The following is a 16,274-nucleotide window of genomic DNA, read 5'->3' as shown; positions in this document are numbered from 1 at the left end:
AAAGTCAGAAGCAAGCGTGGGCAAGCTGTGCAGAAAAAAGAACACTCATTCACTGTCAGTTGCAATGTAGACTGGTCTCTCTTCTTTTTTAAATGCGTTAATTTATTTTTTATTTTTATATCATTTTTCATTTTTGTACAATGTATGCATTTCATCTTGGTTATAGTCCCCATAAAATTCTCACCACCTATTTACCCATGAACTATCAGATATCGATCTTTTTTTAACCCACATTTCCATGTGACATCACAAGCACTTCTGTCATGTTCAGTAATATTAGCAAGTCATCAAATCTTGCCCAAATTCAAGGCAAGAGTATTACACAACTTGGCGAACATCAGGTCAGGATCACTGGACGATTTACTAGAGGACACCTACCTCAGTGGGCACTGTGTATTTGTTAAATACAGAAATGTCACTATATTTCCTCAAAATTTTTTTAAAGATGTATTTATTTATGCATACAAGATCTGGGGTACAGGCCAGAGATGTGAGGGGTGAGAGGATTCACCAGAGACAAGAGTGGGGAGCAGAACAGGCAGACTGACTTAAATACATAGCTGAGGGGAGCAGCGGGCCAGTCTGGAGAGGTCTGGGTAGTTCCCTGGCTGGGGATCGAACTCTTGTTGTAGTGGCTGCTGATAGTTTCATAGTGCTGAGACTTAACCCTTTGCGCCACCAGGGAGGCCCATTTCCTCAAATTAGAGTCCCTTGGCAAATACCTATGAAAGAATCACAATTGGTGAGAGTTAAGTCTACCACTTTTATTTAAGGGCTATTTTGAGATGTTATTTGAATGAATTTCTTAAAAATGTAATATTGAGGTTTTTGTCAAAATTCTTTTGATAATACAAATTTTGTTAGAAAATTATAAAGTATTAAACCATCAACCAAAGGAATAGTCTATTATGCAATACAAACTATCTATATTATAGCCAAAATGTGTGAATTAGCATTCAGAATTTGGGAGAAACTGTTTCTATGATATAGGAACTGTCTCTTGTAAATTAGGGCAACAAGTAGCAAAGTATGTAAGCAACCCGAGATAGTCAGGATACAGGGTATGAGGCAATAGCTGCTGAGGTCACAAACCATGAGCATCAGATCAGCTCTGTCCCCACTTTATTTATACAATTCAAAAAATGAACAAAGAATGAAAAATAAAGTACACAGTTTAAAAAATAAACCGCGAAGTGGTATTTATTTACATTAAAATGTGAATTACACACAAATTTAAGAAGAACAATCTGTTAATACACAGCAACTACAATCTTCAGTATATGTTATACACAGCAGTAGGTGTTGGTAAGTTCAGTGGTTTCAGAAAGAACACAGTACCAAAACATTCCTGATACAAAATAAATAACTAATTCACATATTCTAACTATACAAGACTGTTAATATTTTAAGTTACATACGTCATAAAACACTAGCTAAATGTACAACCAAAATGTAGTTTACCTGTGAAAAACATCTTCAATTAGCATAAATCATCCCTTTCAGGATACATTTTTATCTTTTAAATAAACTACAATGATTTCAAGACTATACAGAGACCCCTACAATATGATTGAAGGCAGACATTCATTCAGGTGTAACTAGAGAAAATGCTAAACTGCCTTCCACAAATTCCAACACTGCCATTCTACTTTCATAAACAAATTAATATTCCAATTTTAGTGTATGAGATTAGCTGCCCTGTTTTGCAAATTGTTTCCTCTAAAAAGTATTAAGATTGTTTTGAACTGCCTTTTACATATTTGAGAAATTCAAGTTTATTTTTAAAAATCTTAAAATGCTTTAGAGGTTAAAGCTGATATTGTATGTGAAGATTCTGATAAATTGCTTTTCTCTTAAAGAGCTTTACAAAAAGGCCTTTTTCAATTATAAAATTTACTGAAGATTTATATAAAGTCCAAGGAAACACTTTAATATTTTCATAATGCAGTGAAGGATTCATCTTTGGCATTTCTCTTTTAGTTCTAAAATAAAATGTCAACACTCTATGCTTTTCTAGCTATCTACCACATTTTCTACACACAGAATTATCTGATTGAAACTCTATTATAATAGCAATTCCTTTGCTAAGCAACTTTTTTTAGAGACCTGCAAAACGTTAACATTCAGCTTTATACTGAGAAGCTGAAATGTTTTAATACCGCTGGAATGATTTGTGTAGTTTTCTTTTTGGGTGATTGAAAACTCAACATCTTCTCAAATTCAATCATGGATAAAGCTGACATAGTTTACATTAACAAAAATGTTGACCAGAGTATAATTTTTAAATACTGAAATCAAGCATGCCTCTAACAAGGAAAAAAAGAAATCTAGTAATATGGGCATCACAGAAATAAAACTGCTGTACTTTTTTGGTCCGTGTAGTTTTTCTAAAAGGATATAAACAAAAACAAAACAAAACAAATTCTCCTTTGTGAAATGAGTCAATAATGCCTTCCACATCAGATTCCCACAATGCTTCCAGAATTCAATTTACTGTAAATTCAAATGCAATTTCATCTAACCTTAAGGCTGAAAACAGTTCAAGTGTGACTTTTAAAATGATAGCAGGAAACAAAACTAAGATTTTTACAATTGAACACAATTCCTTCACTCAAAATTAAATATGATGAATCTCAATAAAATTGAATCAATTATGATTTGATAGTTCAAATGCAAATTAAATTCTCTAAGGTTTATTAAAAACAAAGAAAAAATTATAAAGCAAGTACTACAGCTAATCACTATTTACAAATATCTCGGATAGCAAGAAACGTGATAGTAATGATGGTTTGATGGCTTTATTGTGACATTAACACATTTTAAAAACTGCTACTAACAATTCCTTATTGTTTTCTAACCAGGCAGAATCATGGAAAACCATTAAGAGAAAGAGGCACAGTAGATGAAGAAACAAGATTATAAGTTAGGTGTTTCTACTATCTGGTAGGAAACACTGAATAATTCTGTAACTAATTTAGAAAGAAAACAAATTGATCCAATAAATATATTTTAAAAATCTGGAGACTGTGCATTTACATGAACAGGACACTTAATGTGATATCATATTGATGAAAGTAAATTTGCTATATGGCAGTTATTGAGTATCTTATGTGCAGCTTATATGAATAATACTGCTATATCCCAGCCAATGTAAATACCTGACATCAACACCATCCTTCAAGTATAGATCAAATTAAGTTACATATGATAGTCAAGTAAATATACTACCAGCTCCTGCTAATATAATTTAGTAAGAACTGGGGATCCTATAATTGGCACTAGGCAATGTTTACAGTAAATAATTTTAAGAGCATATGGTTCTCTACTACTGAAACCCAGAAAATACCTCGATTTGCGCTCCTCTAAGTTTTACCTCATTTAAATCACTGTAAAAGTATCTGTTGGAATGGATTCTCTCCAAAATCAAATAGATTGATCTGGTCATATTCAATCTTAAAAAAAAAAAGTTATGAAAACTTTTTGTGTATGTAATTTCTGCCTTTTAGGTAAATTTGCAAGATACTTCAGAGACTTCTCTTTTGGAAGTGGTCTGATAAAAAGAAAAGATCATCAGGCAAGATCATAAGTGATAATCATTGTTCCATAATTCAGTTGAAGTTGGTCTTTTGTAAATGCTTATTGGGAATTTCTAAAGCACTGACTTGAAGAGGCCAAGAGCCTCCATCAATTCCTGCCTGGATAGCCACTCCTGTCACCACTGCCAGGTCTGGGTCTACAGATGTGTTGGGATCCTTCCCAAAGAACTCTTGAATGACTTGGCGGATTCGAGGAATACGAGTAGAGCCACCAACCAAAACCACTTCATCAATTTCAGTCTTTTCCAGGTGGCCTTCTTTTAATACTTGCCGAATGGGTACAAGTATTTTCTGGAATAGATCTTCATTAAGGGTGTCAAAGAGCTTCCGTGATATTTCTGTTTCAAATAAAACCAGACTTTCTCCACTTTTCTTTTCAGGATGGTTAGCTCCAAACACACCATTCACATGGTGCCCATCTGCTGGGGAAAGTCTGTCCTTGGGCAGTTCAGTGTCACCACTTTGGGGTTCTTTCCTGGCTTCTTCCTCCACTGTGAGTAATACTGATACCTGGGCAGACTGATGAAGAGTCAAATTTAATTTCACCATTTCTACGGCTTGTCTTAATCTGTGGATTTCTTCTTTCCTAGATGGTCGGAAACCATATGTTTGATAGATCTGTTTATATAAGTATTGAAGCAATCTCTGATTGAAGTCCTGTCCTCCTAGTTTATTGTTTCCTAAGTTAAAAATAAAAGTTTGTTATTCATATATATACATGTGTATAAGTATGTGTATACTGTGTCTGTAATATGCATGTATAAAAATGAAATTCCAGGAATAGAAAATCTCTTGCTTAATGTATTATTAGGATTTTATTCATACAAAAATGATAAAGAATAACTGGAACAATATTTGAGCTCAAATGTGTATGATAAAAATTGCACATCTGAATTAAAATTTTTAAGTATATATAAGAAAGTGAAAATCAAAATCAACAAAAACTATGAACCAGAGACACTTTTTGGGGGGTGGGGGGCGGGAGGGGAAGGATTGGGGTCAGAATGGGGCGTTTGCAATTGTATGGGGGAATATAAAAATAAAATTTAATATTAAAAAAAAAATTTTTAAGTATATATAAGGTAGTATTTCTTAATTATATCAAAATGATTTTTCAGAAAATAAAAACTGAGAAAAGACTGCTTTTAAGTAGCTACTTGAATTATGACTAATTGTCATAATTCTCAACAGAAAAAAAACACATCTTAATTAAAAGGTACTGGGGCACTTTATCCTTTCTTAAAAATGCTTTTACTGGAGTGGTTAAGGGCATACAAGTAGAAAAAATGGGGCCTCCCTGGTGGTGCAAAGGGTTAAGATGCAAACTGTGAAGCGGTCCACAGCCACTGCAGCACAAGTTCGATTCCTCGGCAGGCCACAGAGCTACCCACATGGCGCAGCAGACCTCTCCTTACTCGCCCACTGCTCCCTTCAGCAGTGTACTTTGGTCAATTTGTCTGTTCTGTTCCCCATTCTGTCTCTGGTGAATCCTCTCACCCCCCATACCTCTGGCCTGTACACCAGCTCCTGTATGCAGAAATTAATAAATCTTTTTAAAAAATTAAAAAAAAGAAACAAGTAGAAAAAATGATGTCCAAGGAAAAGAATAATTTAAACCCCCGACACTAAAACTGGTTCTAAAAATAAGCCTAGTAAGGAGAAAGAAAGTGTTTAAGTTAGACCATCTCTAACTTACACGTCAACTTTTCAAACAGATTTAATTTCTTAAAATAAATGAAAGCAAAATCCTTAAAAAAAGTATTTAGGATGAATGACTGTATCATTTCCTACAGAATACTATAATATTTCTGAAGGTATCTATTTGTGAAACATTACCAAATAAAACTCATCCCCTTTGGTTCCCTTCAAAGATTATGAAAAGTACTGGCTGGGTGAGATACAAATGGTAGTGTACTTATTTGACTTGTAGGATTTCCAGGCATCTTTTGAGACTTCATTTTCTGCTACAAAAATTCATGAATGATAGTATAAATTACATATATAGAAGATTACCAAAAGAAAGTATAAAAGTATTGGAAAAAAATTCTTTTGACACCCCCAAAACAACTATAGCTGTCTCCTGGTATCTATTGATTTCAGGGTCCCCAAGGATACTAAAATCCATTGATGCTCAAATTATCATTGGCCCCTGTTATTCAATCAAGGGTTTCCCATTTTCAGCTGGTTGAATCTATGAATGTGGAACCGGCGGATATGGAAGGTCAACTATATTTACTGACAATAAGGACCCACATATAAGTGAGCCTGTGCAGTTCAAACTGGTGTTCATCAAGGCTCAACTCTTTTCCACCACTACCACCCCTTTTGTTTCCTGTCCTTTTACTTCTCCCCTCCCCTTTTAATACTTTATACTGAACTAATTTAATTTTAAGTCTTCCTATATTTTTCCTTACCAGACATTGCTCGGGTTACAAACATTCCTCCTTGTTTATTCAGCAACGACACATCTAGAGTTCCTCCGCCCAAGTCTATCACCAAGACATGAAAGACATCAACCTTGTGGAGACCATAGGCCATAGCTGCTGCTGTAGGTTCGTTTATTACTCTTAAGATCTTTAGTCCTGTGAGATTAGGTGGAGGAAGAATAATTCATGAGCAGACACTATTAAGAAATGCCTCACTCAATCTCATAGTTAATTAGTGCTTTCAATAACTTCAACTACACAGAGAAATAATGAGGAAGAATAGTCATAAACCCAATAAAATTAAGGAAAATGGGAAATACATGTTTTTTAAGCATGTCATTAAAGGTATTCTAAAAGATTAAACAAAGTAATAAAGCCCAAACTCAGTGGAATATATCACTCAGTTCTATAATATTTAAAAAGTTTCTCACTCTTCTAATTTTTAATATATTACGTGGGAATATATGAGCAATAAAATTTTAATCATTAGTTACTATAACAAATTGCTGTGAGAATGAGATAAATTACTATGCTTCTTTAAAAAAACTTTCGAAAGATGAGAACACAGAAGGAATGAAGGGGGTTCTGCTAAATGAAGTAAGTGAGAAGGAGAAAGACAAATACTGGATGATTTCACTCATATGTGGAATATAGAAAGGGAGATAAAAAGAGAAGTGATGAAACTAAATCAAAACAAATCCTAGAACCATGTCTGCAGATTTGGGGCACTAGCGTGGGAGGCAGGGTGGAGACGGGAAGAAGGTAGCAGGGGGCCCAGTGGCATAGAGTAAAGGGCTATGGGTGATTGGATGGTGGGGGTGGTGTGGTAACATATATCAGAAGAGGTGTGAACCTATTCCCTGTATCACATATAGTGTTATAAAACAATGTTACCTCAATAAAGAAAAAAATGACTTTTTACTAAAAAGGAACACATGAATAAAATGACTAAAAAAAATCTAGATGAGTTGCTCTTATTGCTACAACGTTAACTCTTTAAAAAGTACTGAAAAAGCAAGACCCACAAACGCAAACCTAACATATACAGCAAATCTCATTTTGAAGGTAATGTTAAATTGAAAGTGCATGTAAAAAAATCAGATTTCCTTGACGACCATTCCTGCTTCAACGTAACTACCATAGTTAGGAAAGTAATGTGGAATTAGGTATTGGAATCATAAAAACTATCAAACTTTGAAGAATTTATTTAAATACTATGTCTTTCCCCTTAGTTTCTGACTTCATCACTTACTCTTCTCAGGTCATACTGCCCACTTCTAACTTCTTAATTACCAATAAATTCCCATTTTATGGCTGCTACACTGGATGCGCTCTCTCCATGAAACATATTTCTTCCATGTATCTGCTTGGTTAACTACAAGAGTAGGCTCCTTCAAGAGTGCATAAATCTTACTTTCTCAATAATGTCTACCCAACCATTGTCAGCCCCCCACTTCCTGATTACTACCAACAATCTTGCAGGTTACTACCAACAATAAGCAGGTTACTTTATGATATACAATGCATGAGGGTTCTAACCAGGGGTGATTTTGCCTCTCAGGAGACACCTGACACTGTCTGGAGACATATCTGATTGGAGATGTCATAATGATCATTTGAAAACCGAGCCAAAATCCATTTAATTTACTACCAGTGGAATTTTTTTAATCCATTTAATTTACTACCAGTGCAATTTATTTAAACACCAAGGTAAGTGGTTTTCAAAGTGATAAAACTGACTACAGAAGATTTTCAAGTTAAGTAAATTTTGAGAAAAATGCAACTCAGGCAAGGGTGTTATTACCTGCAAGGTTAGCAGCTTCAATTGTTGAATTTCTCTGTTTCAGATCAAATTCTGCTGGCACAGAAATCACAGCATTGACAACTGGCATTCCAAGGTATTCCTCTGCCATTTCCTTTAACTTTAACAAGAGTCTGGACCCAACATATTCGGGGGAAACAGTGATGGTCTCATTACTTGTCACAGAAAACTCTACCAATCCATTTTTGTTTAAAACCTAATAAAATTTGTCAAAAAAAGAGAAAAAGTTTGAGTTTGCAATGTATATACACATACACATATATAATAAACACATACTGGATTTTTTCAATAAAAACTTCCCCTTACATTTACAAGGTCATAAAATTAACTTCATGAAGATCAGAGGTTATTTCTGAAAAGTTGTACTTTAAAAACTGTAAGTGAATCCACACCACAGTTTTCGAGAAAGGAGAATAATAAAAATTCATCACCAAGCATCTAATTGGCAAATAGAAGACTCTCAATATATGTATTTATTAAATGAAAGACAAAATGAATGATAAAATATAAGGAAGAACAGTTGCTCTAACTTGTATCTCAGGATCCTTTTCTTTCCCTAAATTAACTTATTTCCAAAAATAATAAATACCAGAAAGAATGTTCTGGTGTATACTAACAAGAATTATTTTACTAACTCATTATGTTCTTATCTATGAATTAACTATCACTTACATTCTTGTGTCCAAGAAGACAAAACTTTACTATTCCTACTGATGTAGTTGTATATTTAAAAGATTACATTAGTTTTAAAAATAGTGTCCTACTTTCACCAACAGATTGCATTAATACCAGTAGTAGAATCAGTCTGTTTTAAGAAATTATAAGAATTTTTCTAGTCATTCTGGACTACATAATTAGTTTTCAATCATGAAAATGGTGACTGTCAAAAAAGTATTTCACTCGTCTGGGAAATGCAAGCAAGCTACAGACATTATTATAATAAGGTCCAAAGACACCAGTACCATCGTAACACACATAAAAAAGAAACAACAAAAACTCATATCACTTAGAATTTTAAATAACTCTTAGTTGGAAACCAGTATAGAGGTTCCTCCAAAAATTAAAACTAGAACTAAGATATGATCCATCATTTCTTCTGGTAATATATCGGAAGGAAACAAAGACTATACAGAAGAGATATCTACACACCTGTGTTATAGCAACATTGCTTGTAAGAATAGTTAAGACGTAAAAACAACCTACAGGGCTTCCTTGGTGGTACAAGAGGTTAAGTCTCAGCATTATGAAACTATCAGCAGTCACTACAGCACAAATTTAATCCCTAGCCAGGGAGCTAATCCATATGGCGCATCAGACCTCTCCTGTCTCTCCTGCTGCTCCCCTCAGCATATTTCAGAAGATTGGCCTGTTCTGCTCCCTACTCTGTCTCTGGTGAATCCTTTCACCTCCAACCCCCACACCTCTGGCCTGTACCCCAGCTCTTATATACATAAATAAATCTAAAAAAATAAAAGCAACCTAAGTGTCCACTGATAAGTGAATGAATAAAGGGATTATGGTATCTATACATATATATCTAATATCTTGTATAGATACCAAAAAAATACACATAGTACATACACTACATACACACACACACACACACACACGCAGAGGACTATTACTCATCCATGCAAATGAAGAATGCAATTTCTACTACATACATGGAACTTGAAGATATTACGCTTAGTGAAATAAGCTGTTCAGAGAAAGCAAATAGCTTGATTCACTTACATGTGAATCAGAAAGAAAAAAACAAAAACAAGAAACAAAAAAGTCACGTACTTGTAGACCAGAGGTGGAGTAAATGAATGAAGGTGGTCATGTTTCCAGTTGTATTATAAATAAATTTAGGAAATTATCAGAGAAGTGTATAAAAATATGCATGGGCTATTCACTGAAACTCCAAAATTAGACAGTTTTGGGGAAAAAGTAAGTACTTTGGCAAGAGACTAAATTCTGAGTTCTTATCACAAGGAAAAAAGCTGGTTTTCATAGCTATATGAGATGACAGATATTAAGCTTACTGTGGTAATCATAATATATGTCAATCAAGTCATTAACTTATACACCATACACTTTTATTTTGTTATATGTCAATTATTTAATATATAGGAGTCTAAGGAATAAACTAGAAAACAACAAAGAAATCATGGGGCAATTTTTTTTACTCCTCTGAAAGTGGATAAATCAATAATTTTTATGGATGCATTATTTGGTAAGCAGCACAGATGCAGCTACCTATTTTAAAACCTATGCATTTAGAACTCCACTTCTTAATTCATAAAGAAAAAGTTACATGAAATAAACATTTAATGTTTAACCATTAAATGTTCAAAACATGTAGCTTAACATCAACCTGCATATATTAATACAAAAGCATTAGGAAAAAATATACAAAGAAAGGGGATATAGAAGATGGTGGATGGACAGAAACCTTGAGTCACTGCTTGTCTCAGAGATACTGAGGATAAGTATCCAGAGGGAGCAGTGACATCTGGAATGGAGCTGGCGAAGGGGGGACCAGTGTTTTAGCAATGAGAGCTGAAAATGTATGGGGAATATAAAAATAAAATTTATTATAAAAAAAAAAAAAGAAAAGAAAGACTGAGAAACATAAGTCAGGAATGGTGCCAGTTCACAAGGAAGGATACAGGTCCTTCCCCAACCAGTCCCTACAGCATCAGGCTGTCCCACAGCACCAGTGGGAAGGAGAGTACACCATTCACAGTGGCAGCATAGTCTGTTTGATGGTTCAATGAAGGACACCTAGGTAGCCAGGGACTGGGTTCAGCAGTGGGACCATCCATGACACACTTTCTGGGTTCCTAGTTTTGTCTTGAGTCCACCCTGGGGAGTTGTGAAAATTCCTATCCCTCCCTCCCCCAGACCCTGTGCAACTTCTGCACCTAGAAAGAAACTGCAAGAGGCCATAGTGAGAAGACATAACTTTTCTGTGTGCAAGTTGGTCATTTAAGTCTTAAAAAATGTGCACACATTTCATTTCTCATGTCTACTTCTAGAACTCAAATTTAGGAAATTATCAGAGATGTGTATAAAGATATATGCACAAGGATATTGAGACTGAACAATTAAATAGGGTGACCAGACAGCGTTCCATTCCAAACAACTATGAATAATACTTATGTAAACTCATTGTCTGTGCGACATTGTTGAGTTTCAAACGAGTCATACAACAGCATGCCTTGTATGATCTCTTTTTAAGTATATAAAATGTATATACTCACATAGAATATCCGTCCATCCATCCATGCATGCATGCATGCATCCATCCACCACCTACCCACTCTACAAGGGTTTTATTAGCCTCTCTGTTACAATGAAAGACCTAAGTGGACATTCTGAGAATGGCAGAGCAAGAACACGGTAAGATCCTAAGTTCATAATAGTATTGCAGGGTCACTCACTTACTTACCCTGGAGCTGCTATAGGATTGCTTGTTATCTGAGATAATAAAACTTTGATACAGATTAAATGAAGATACAGATTTATTGGTCGAAGCATAAACTGAAACATTATATTGAACTAAAATTAAGTAAGAGTCCAGTTTTGTCACTTACTTTAAATGGGTATCTGCCAATTTCAGCCTCCAGTTCTTCTGGGGTAAAAATCTTGCCTATGAATCTTTTGGCATCATATATTGTATTCTGAGGATTTGAATCTGCCAGCTCTAAGCTTTCATACCCCACATAAACATCGTTGTCAGTAAAGGACACCATGCTGGGTATGCTGACATGCCCATTTTCATCTGGAATAACCTTTACTTTTCCTGTGCCAGGAAAAAACACCCCAACTGAGCAGTAGGTGGTGCCAAGGTCAATGCCAATCACTTTAGGAGTAGGTAACGGTAAATACTGTTGTGCCAAATAACCAGCTAAAAGGAGAGTCAGAACAGCTGATCCTGAAATACAAGCAAATTAAAAGTTCTGTCTTATTAAAGCAGTACAATATGTCAAATTACAGCAAAGTCCCTTTAATACCACTTTTTGAAACAAGACTAAAATTACACATTCTCAAAATATTTTCTAGGCCTCCCTGGTGGCGCAATGGGTTAAGCACTGCACTATGAAGCAATCCGCAGCCTCTGCAGCAAAAGTTCCATTCCCAGCTAGCCACGGAGCAACCCACATGGCGCAGCAGATCTCTCCAGACTCGCCCGCTGCTCCCCTCAGCAGTGTGTTTCAGTCAGTCTGCCTGTTCTGTTTCCTGCTCTGTCTCTGGTGAATCCTCTCACCCCCCGCATCTCTGGCCTGTACCCCAGCTCTTGTATGCATAAATAAATAAATCTTAAAAAAAAATATTTTCTTTTATAGCACCAATGATAACATTTCTTTAGACATCATTCTTTATAATGTAATGTGACTACAACGCAATTAACAGGAAGTGTAGTTAGTTGGATGTGTACTTCATTCATGGTGAATAAAAGAATATGAAGTAAAATTATTTCAAAAAATAATTGTGTTGATGCTGGAGAAAAGCCATTCATTTACCTGGAGGGAAAGCTAGATCTAATCCAATTTCTTGATCATTTGGCAATTAGATTTTATTGCTTTTTAGAGGGTTTTCGTTCTTATTAAAAAAGAACTTCATAATTAAAATTCTCACAGCAAAATTTCTAGTATTGTCAGGCTCTTGACCTCCTTTTTTCTTCCAAAAGCATGGAATGGATAGATTTTGAAAGCTGCCTAGCTATTCAACTTTATCACAAAACATAGTTAAATTTTCTGAACTTAAATATGAATTAAGGGCATATTTCTTATAGAGAAAATATTTAGGGAAGGAAAAGCACAGGCACGTATAACTGATGACAACATACATGGAAACTTCTAGAAAGGAGATTTTATTGAGTGCTGTATTACCTGAGCAAGGCATGGTTCCTACCAAACAGCAGATCCTCAACAGATATTAATTGATGAAAAAAAATGAATCTTAACAATGCCATGCAGACTGTAACATAAGCGATCAAGAAGTCTGTCTCTTGGAATTCACAATTTATTAGTTATATGGTTTCAGGAGGCTGTGTTAAACACCTGTGTCCATCCCTGTTACATGACTCAAAACGTCAAATTGCAGGAGTCTATCTTACTAATTGTTAGCTCATCCTCGTCAACACATAACTCAAAGAAATTAAATCAAGAGGCAACCCCACTTTCCTCTCGTTCCTACGTGCAAAATTCAAAAACAATTCACCACCCGCTCTTCGGGGAGTGGAATTCCTACCCCCAATTGATGGAAAGAGCTTGGATCTCGCAAAATCCGGTATCCCAGGGGGACCCCTGACCCCCCAGGGGTCTACAGCCCCTGACACTGCTGCTGCTCCTCTCCATCCACAAAGGGTATTGGAGATGCACGGGCTCGGAGACTCCTAAAGGCCTCAATTCAACCAAGGATTCAAAACTGTCGTTCTGCTGGAAAGCGGATGCTCCCACGAAGTCCGCAGAGGGTAGCTGCAGCCCCCCCAGGCCTACTCCAGCTCCGGCCCTCCTGGAGGCGACCCCCAGCCCGGCGTCCCAAACAACCAGAAACTGCTTCTAAGTCACCTTTACTGCGCCCTTCCACCTAGCCAACTGGACTCGGGAGGTGCGACAACCGCCCCGTCCAATCCCGCCATCCCAAACCGCTGCGGCGCCGACAACTGCCACCGGGACCACCCCCCATCACTGACCTAAGATCGTCATCTCTCCGGCCATCACAGTCCTGCCGAAGAGGTTTGGGATGACTGTACCCGACGCGAGGCACCGCCCCCACGCCGCCGGGCTGCCCCGCGCGTTCCTGGGAAATGTAGTTCTTTTTCTTTGATGAAGGCGGAAAAGTTACATTTCCGGCCCGAGCCAGGACTTCATGTACCATGATGTCGCGGGCCCGAGAGTCTCCATTCAACGGCTATCCGTGACGACTCAGACGCTCTCCTACGCACCGGCTGCCGAACCAATTAGGCCGAGGAAAAGGGCCAAGACGAGCAGCTGGAGCTTATAACCAAACCTAAGGCGCTGAGAGCCAACAGGAGGTAAAAACAATCTCTTTAGCGCCGCCTACGCATTGCATTCTGGGAAGTGTAGTTCGGCTTACTTTCCTTGATGGCGGGAGAGTGAGGCCTGTTAGGTCATTGGTTTTTATAAGACCTGGCTCTAAGCAGGCCCGAGTTCACGCCTTAATTCTTTTGTCCTCCCTGCTTTGTAAAGCATATTCCTTTGTTTGGGGTCTAGACTTGAGCTGAGATTTCTCTATCACTCCCACCTGCATCTCTGCCCAATATACCTTAGACGTATCTCTGGTGAAGTGTGGATGCAAAAGAGGCCTGGTTGCAGGTCCCTGAAGCTCCAACAAGATTCTCAGCCTGCTGCTTTTGTTTAGAAATCAAAGAATTCCAAGTCTTTAGTCAATGCGATCAACCCAGGACAGCAGTGACACGTATTCTCGATTGGTAGCACTGAAGTGGACCATTGAAAACAAAAAGAACATAACATGTTAGTTTTCTCTTGTGTTGACTTTTAAGTGACAAGAGTTACTTTCAGGACAAGTCCTGTTGTTATAGAGCAACCCCAATGACCTGGGGTGGGGGTGGAGTCCACAAAGCCTATATGGAATTTGCTCTGGGACATCCTTTTCCCCCTAACACTATAACATGAAATGGTCGTTTTGGACGTTTGTGAAACGTGTTTCAGGATATATCTGTTGTAGGCCAATAGTGCTTGCTCCTTGGTCACTGGTAGTACTTAATGGCTCCTTCAGAGGGTATTTTGTCTGTTAATTGTTCTTAATATTTATGAGTATTGAGATCCTGGAGAACTGAAGTCCACCTCCTCACCTTAGATGTAAACAACTCCTTCTGATGATAGGTCAGTTTGTTGGGAAGAGTAAACTGCCACTGTCTTTCTAGCTGATTTAAAAATATATTTGAAAATGTTGATTGTTACTGAAGTTGAATTATGATTAATGGGCCTAATTATAAGTCTCTCTCTACTTTGTATTTTCTTAGAATTTTTCACAAAGATAAAAAATGTCTATAATGAGTGCTCTTCAGTACAGTTTCCTTATTTCCAATACTTACTCAAACACTCAGTTCATGAATTTTATTATGTATGTGTTCATTTTAACAGGAATTTATTGAGCTCTTAACTACATGCTAAACATGGTGGTAGCCACTGGTAATATCCAGGAGAGACAGAGGACAAACATACAAGGATAATTTATTATGGTATAGACCATGTTTGCAATATTGACACGAGAAAGAAACTAAACAGTTTCTTTGAATAAACAGTTAAAGTTTTGCCTTGAAAAGAAAGCTTAAAGGAAGAGAATATGTCTAAGCAGTATTTTGAAGAATAAAATGGAGTCAGTAGGGTAGTTAATGGGATAGTATAAAACAGTGGGCTGGAGGTGTTTCAGGAAGAGGGAACTGAATTATCAAGAGCATCAATCTCTAGATTAGAGCAGCTGCTTCATAAAGCATGAAGTAGAAATCTGAAAGACAGGATTAAAGAGGCAAACTAAATCAAGAGGATTAGTCATTTGGTTCAGGAAGTACTGATTGCTGTTTTCTCTGCTGACACTGGTTATTGCCTTTCACTGTGCCACTCACCCATTCCTCCTTCCTAATAGGATCCTGATTTGTTCAAGAAGTAGGTACAGATTACAGGATCTCAAAGTGGAAGGCTTTAACCTAGGGAAGGAATTAAATGGCAACTAGACAAATTGTGTGAATTTTCTATTTGCTGCCGTAACAAATTACCACAAATTTATTGTCTTTAAACAGCACAAATTGTCTTAAAATTCTGTGGGTCACAAATCTGGAGCAGGTCTCTTTGGATTAAATCAAGTCAGCAGGACTTGGGGTAAACTGAAGCCTGCAATTTGAGTTGCTGGCAGGATTAATTTCCTTATCATTGTCAGATCAAGGTCCCCATTTTTCTTGCTAGCTGTAAACTGAGGGCCATTGCCAGCTACTAGAAATCATCCTGAACCAAGGCTCAGGGACGCTTTCCCTCTATCTTCAAGGCCAACAATAATGGGTCAGTTCTTCTCAAAAGACATTCACTTATGTGTTTTTTTTTTTCATATTTACTCACTATTTGTTCATTTTTTTCTGTTTTTCTTAGATACTTCTTATGAATATCCACATCAAAGCTCTCAATTATATGTCATAGTAGTTTTTTCCATGATACCGTTTGTTTTCTATTTTCTTTATGCCATACTTTGTCATGTTGCAGTTTTATTTTTTTTTTTTTAAGATTTATTTATTTATACAAGCACTGGGTACAGTCAGAAGCGCGGGAGGGTGAGAGAATTCACCAGAGCCAGAGCGGGGAGCAGAGCAGGCAGAAGGACCGAAGTACACTGCTGAGGGGAGCAGCGGGCAGCAGGAGAGGTCTGTGCGCCATGTGGGACCCTCCTCCAGTGGCTGGGGAG

At 36.9% G+C, this 16,274-nt stretch overlaps 1 protein-coding gene across 1 annotated transcript; it reads right to left on the bottom strand.

Annotated features, from left to right (window-relative positions):
* Positions 1-924: 924 nt before the first annotated feature.
* HSPA13 (heat shock protein family A (Hsp70) member 13) lies at positions 925-13,643 on the bottom strand. Its single transcript, XM_037525094.2, has 5 exons — positions 13,531-13,643; positions 11,426-11,766; positions 7,827-8,040; positions 6,011-6,178; positions 925-4,276 (listed from the first exon to the last, which is right to left on the bottom strand). Exons 1-5 carry the CDS (start codon positions 13,553-13,555, stop codon positions 3,609-3,611), a joined length of 1,416 nt encoding a protein of 471 aa, XP_037380991.1. The 5' UTR covers positions 13,556-13,643; the 3' UTR covers positions 925-3,608.
* Positions 13,644-16,274: the final 2,631 nt, after the last annotated feature.

The sequence above is a fragment of the Talpa occidentalis genome, unplaced genomic scaffold, assembly GCF_014898055.3.
Source record: "Talpa occidentalis isolate TD23 unplaced genomic scaffold, MPIMG_talOcc4v2.1 talOcc4.4, whole genome shotgun sequence".
NCBI classification, from domain to species: Eukaryota; Metazoa; Chordata; class Mammalia; order Eulipotyphla; family Talpidae; genus Talpa; species Talpa occidentalis.
Note: the sequence above shows the minus strand (reverse complement) of the source record. Positions and strands in the feature narration are given on the sequence as shown.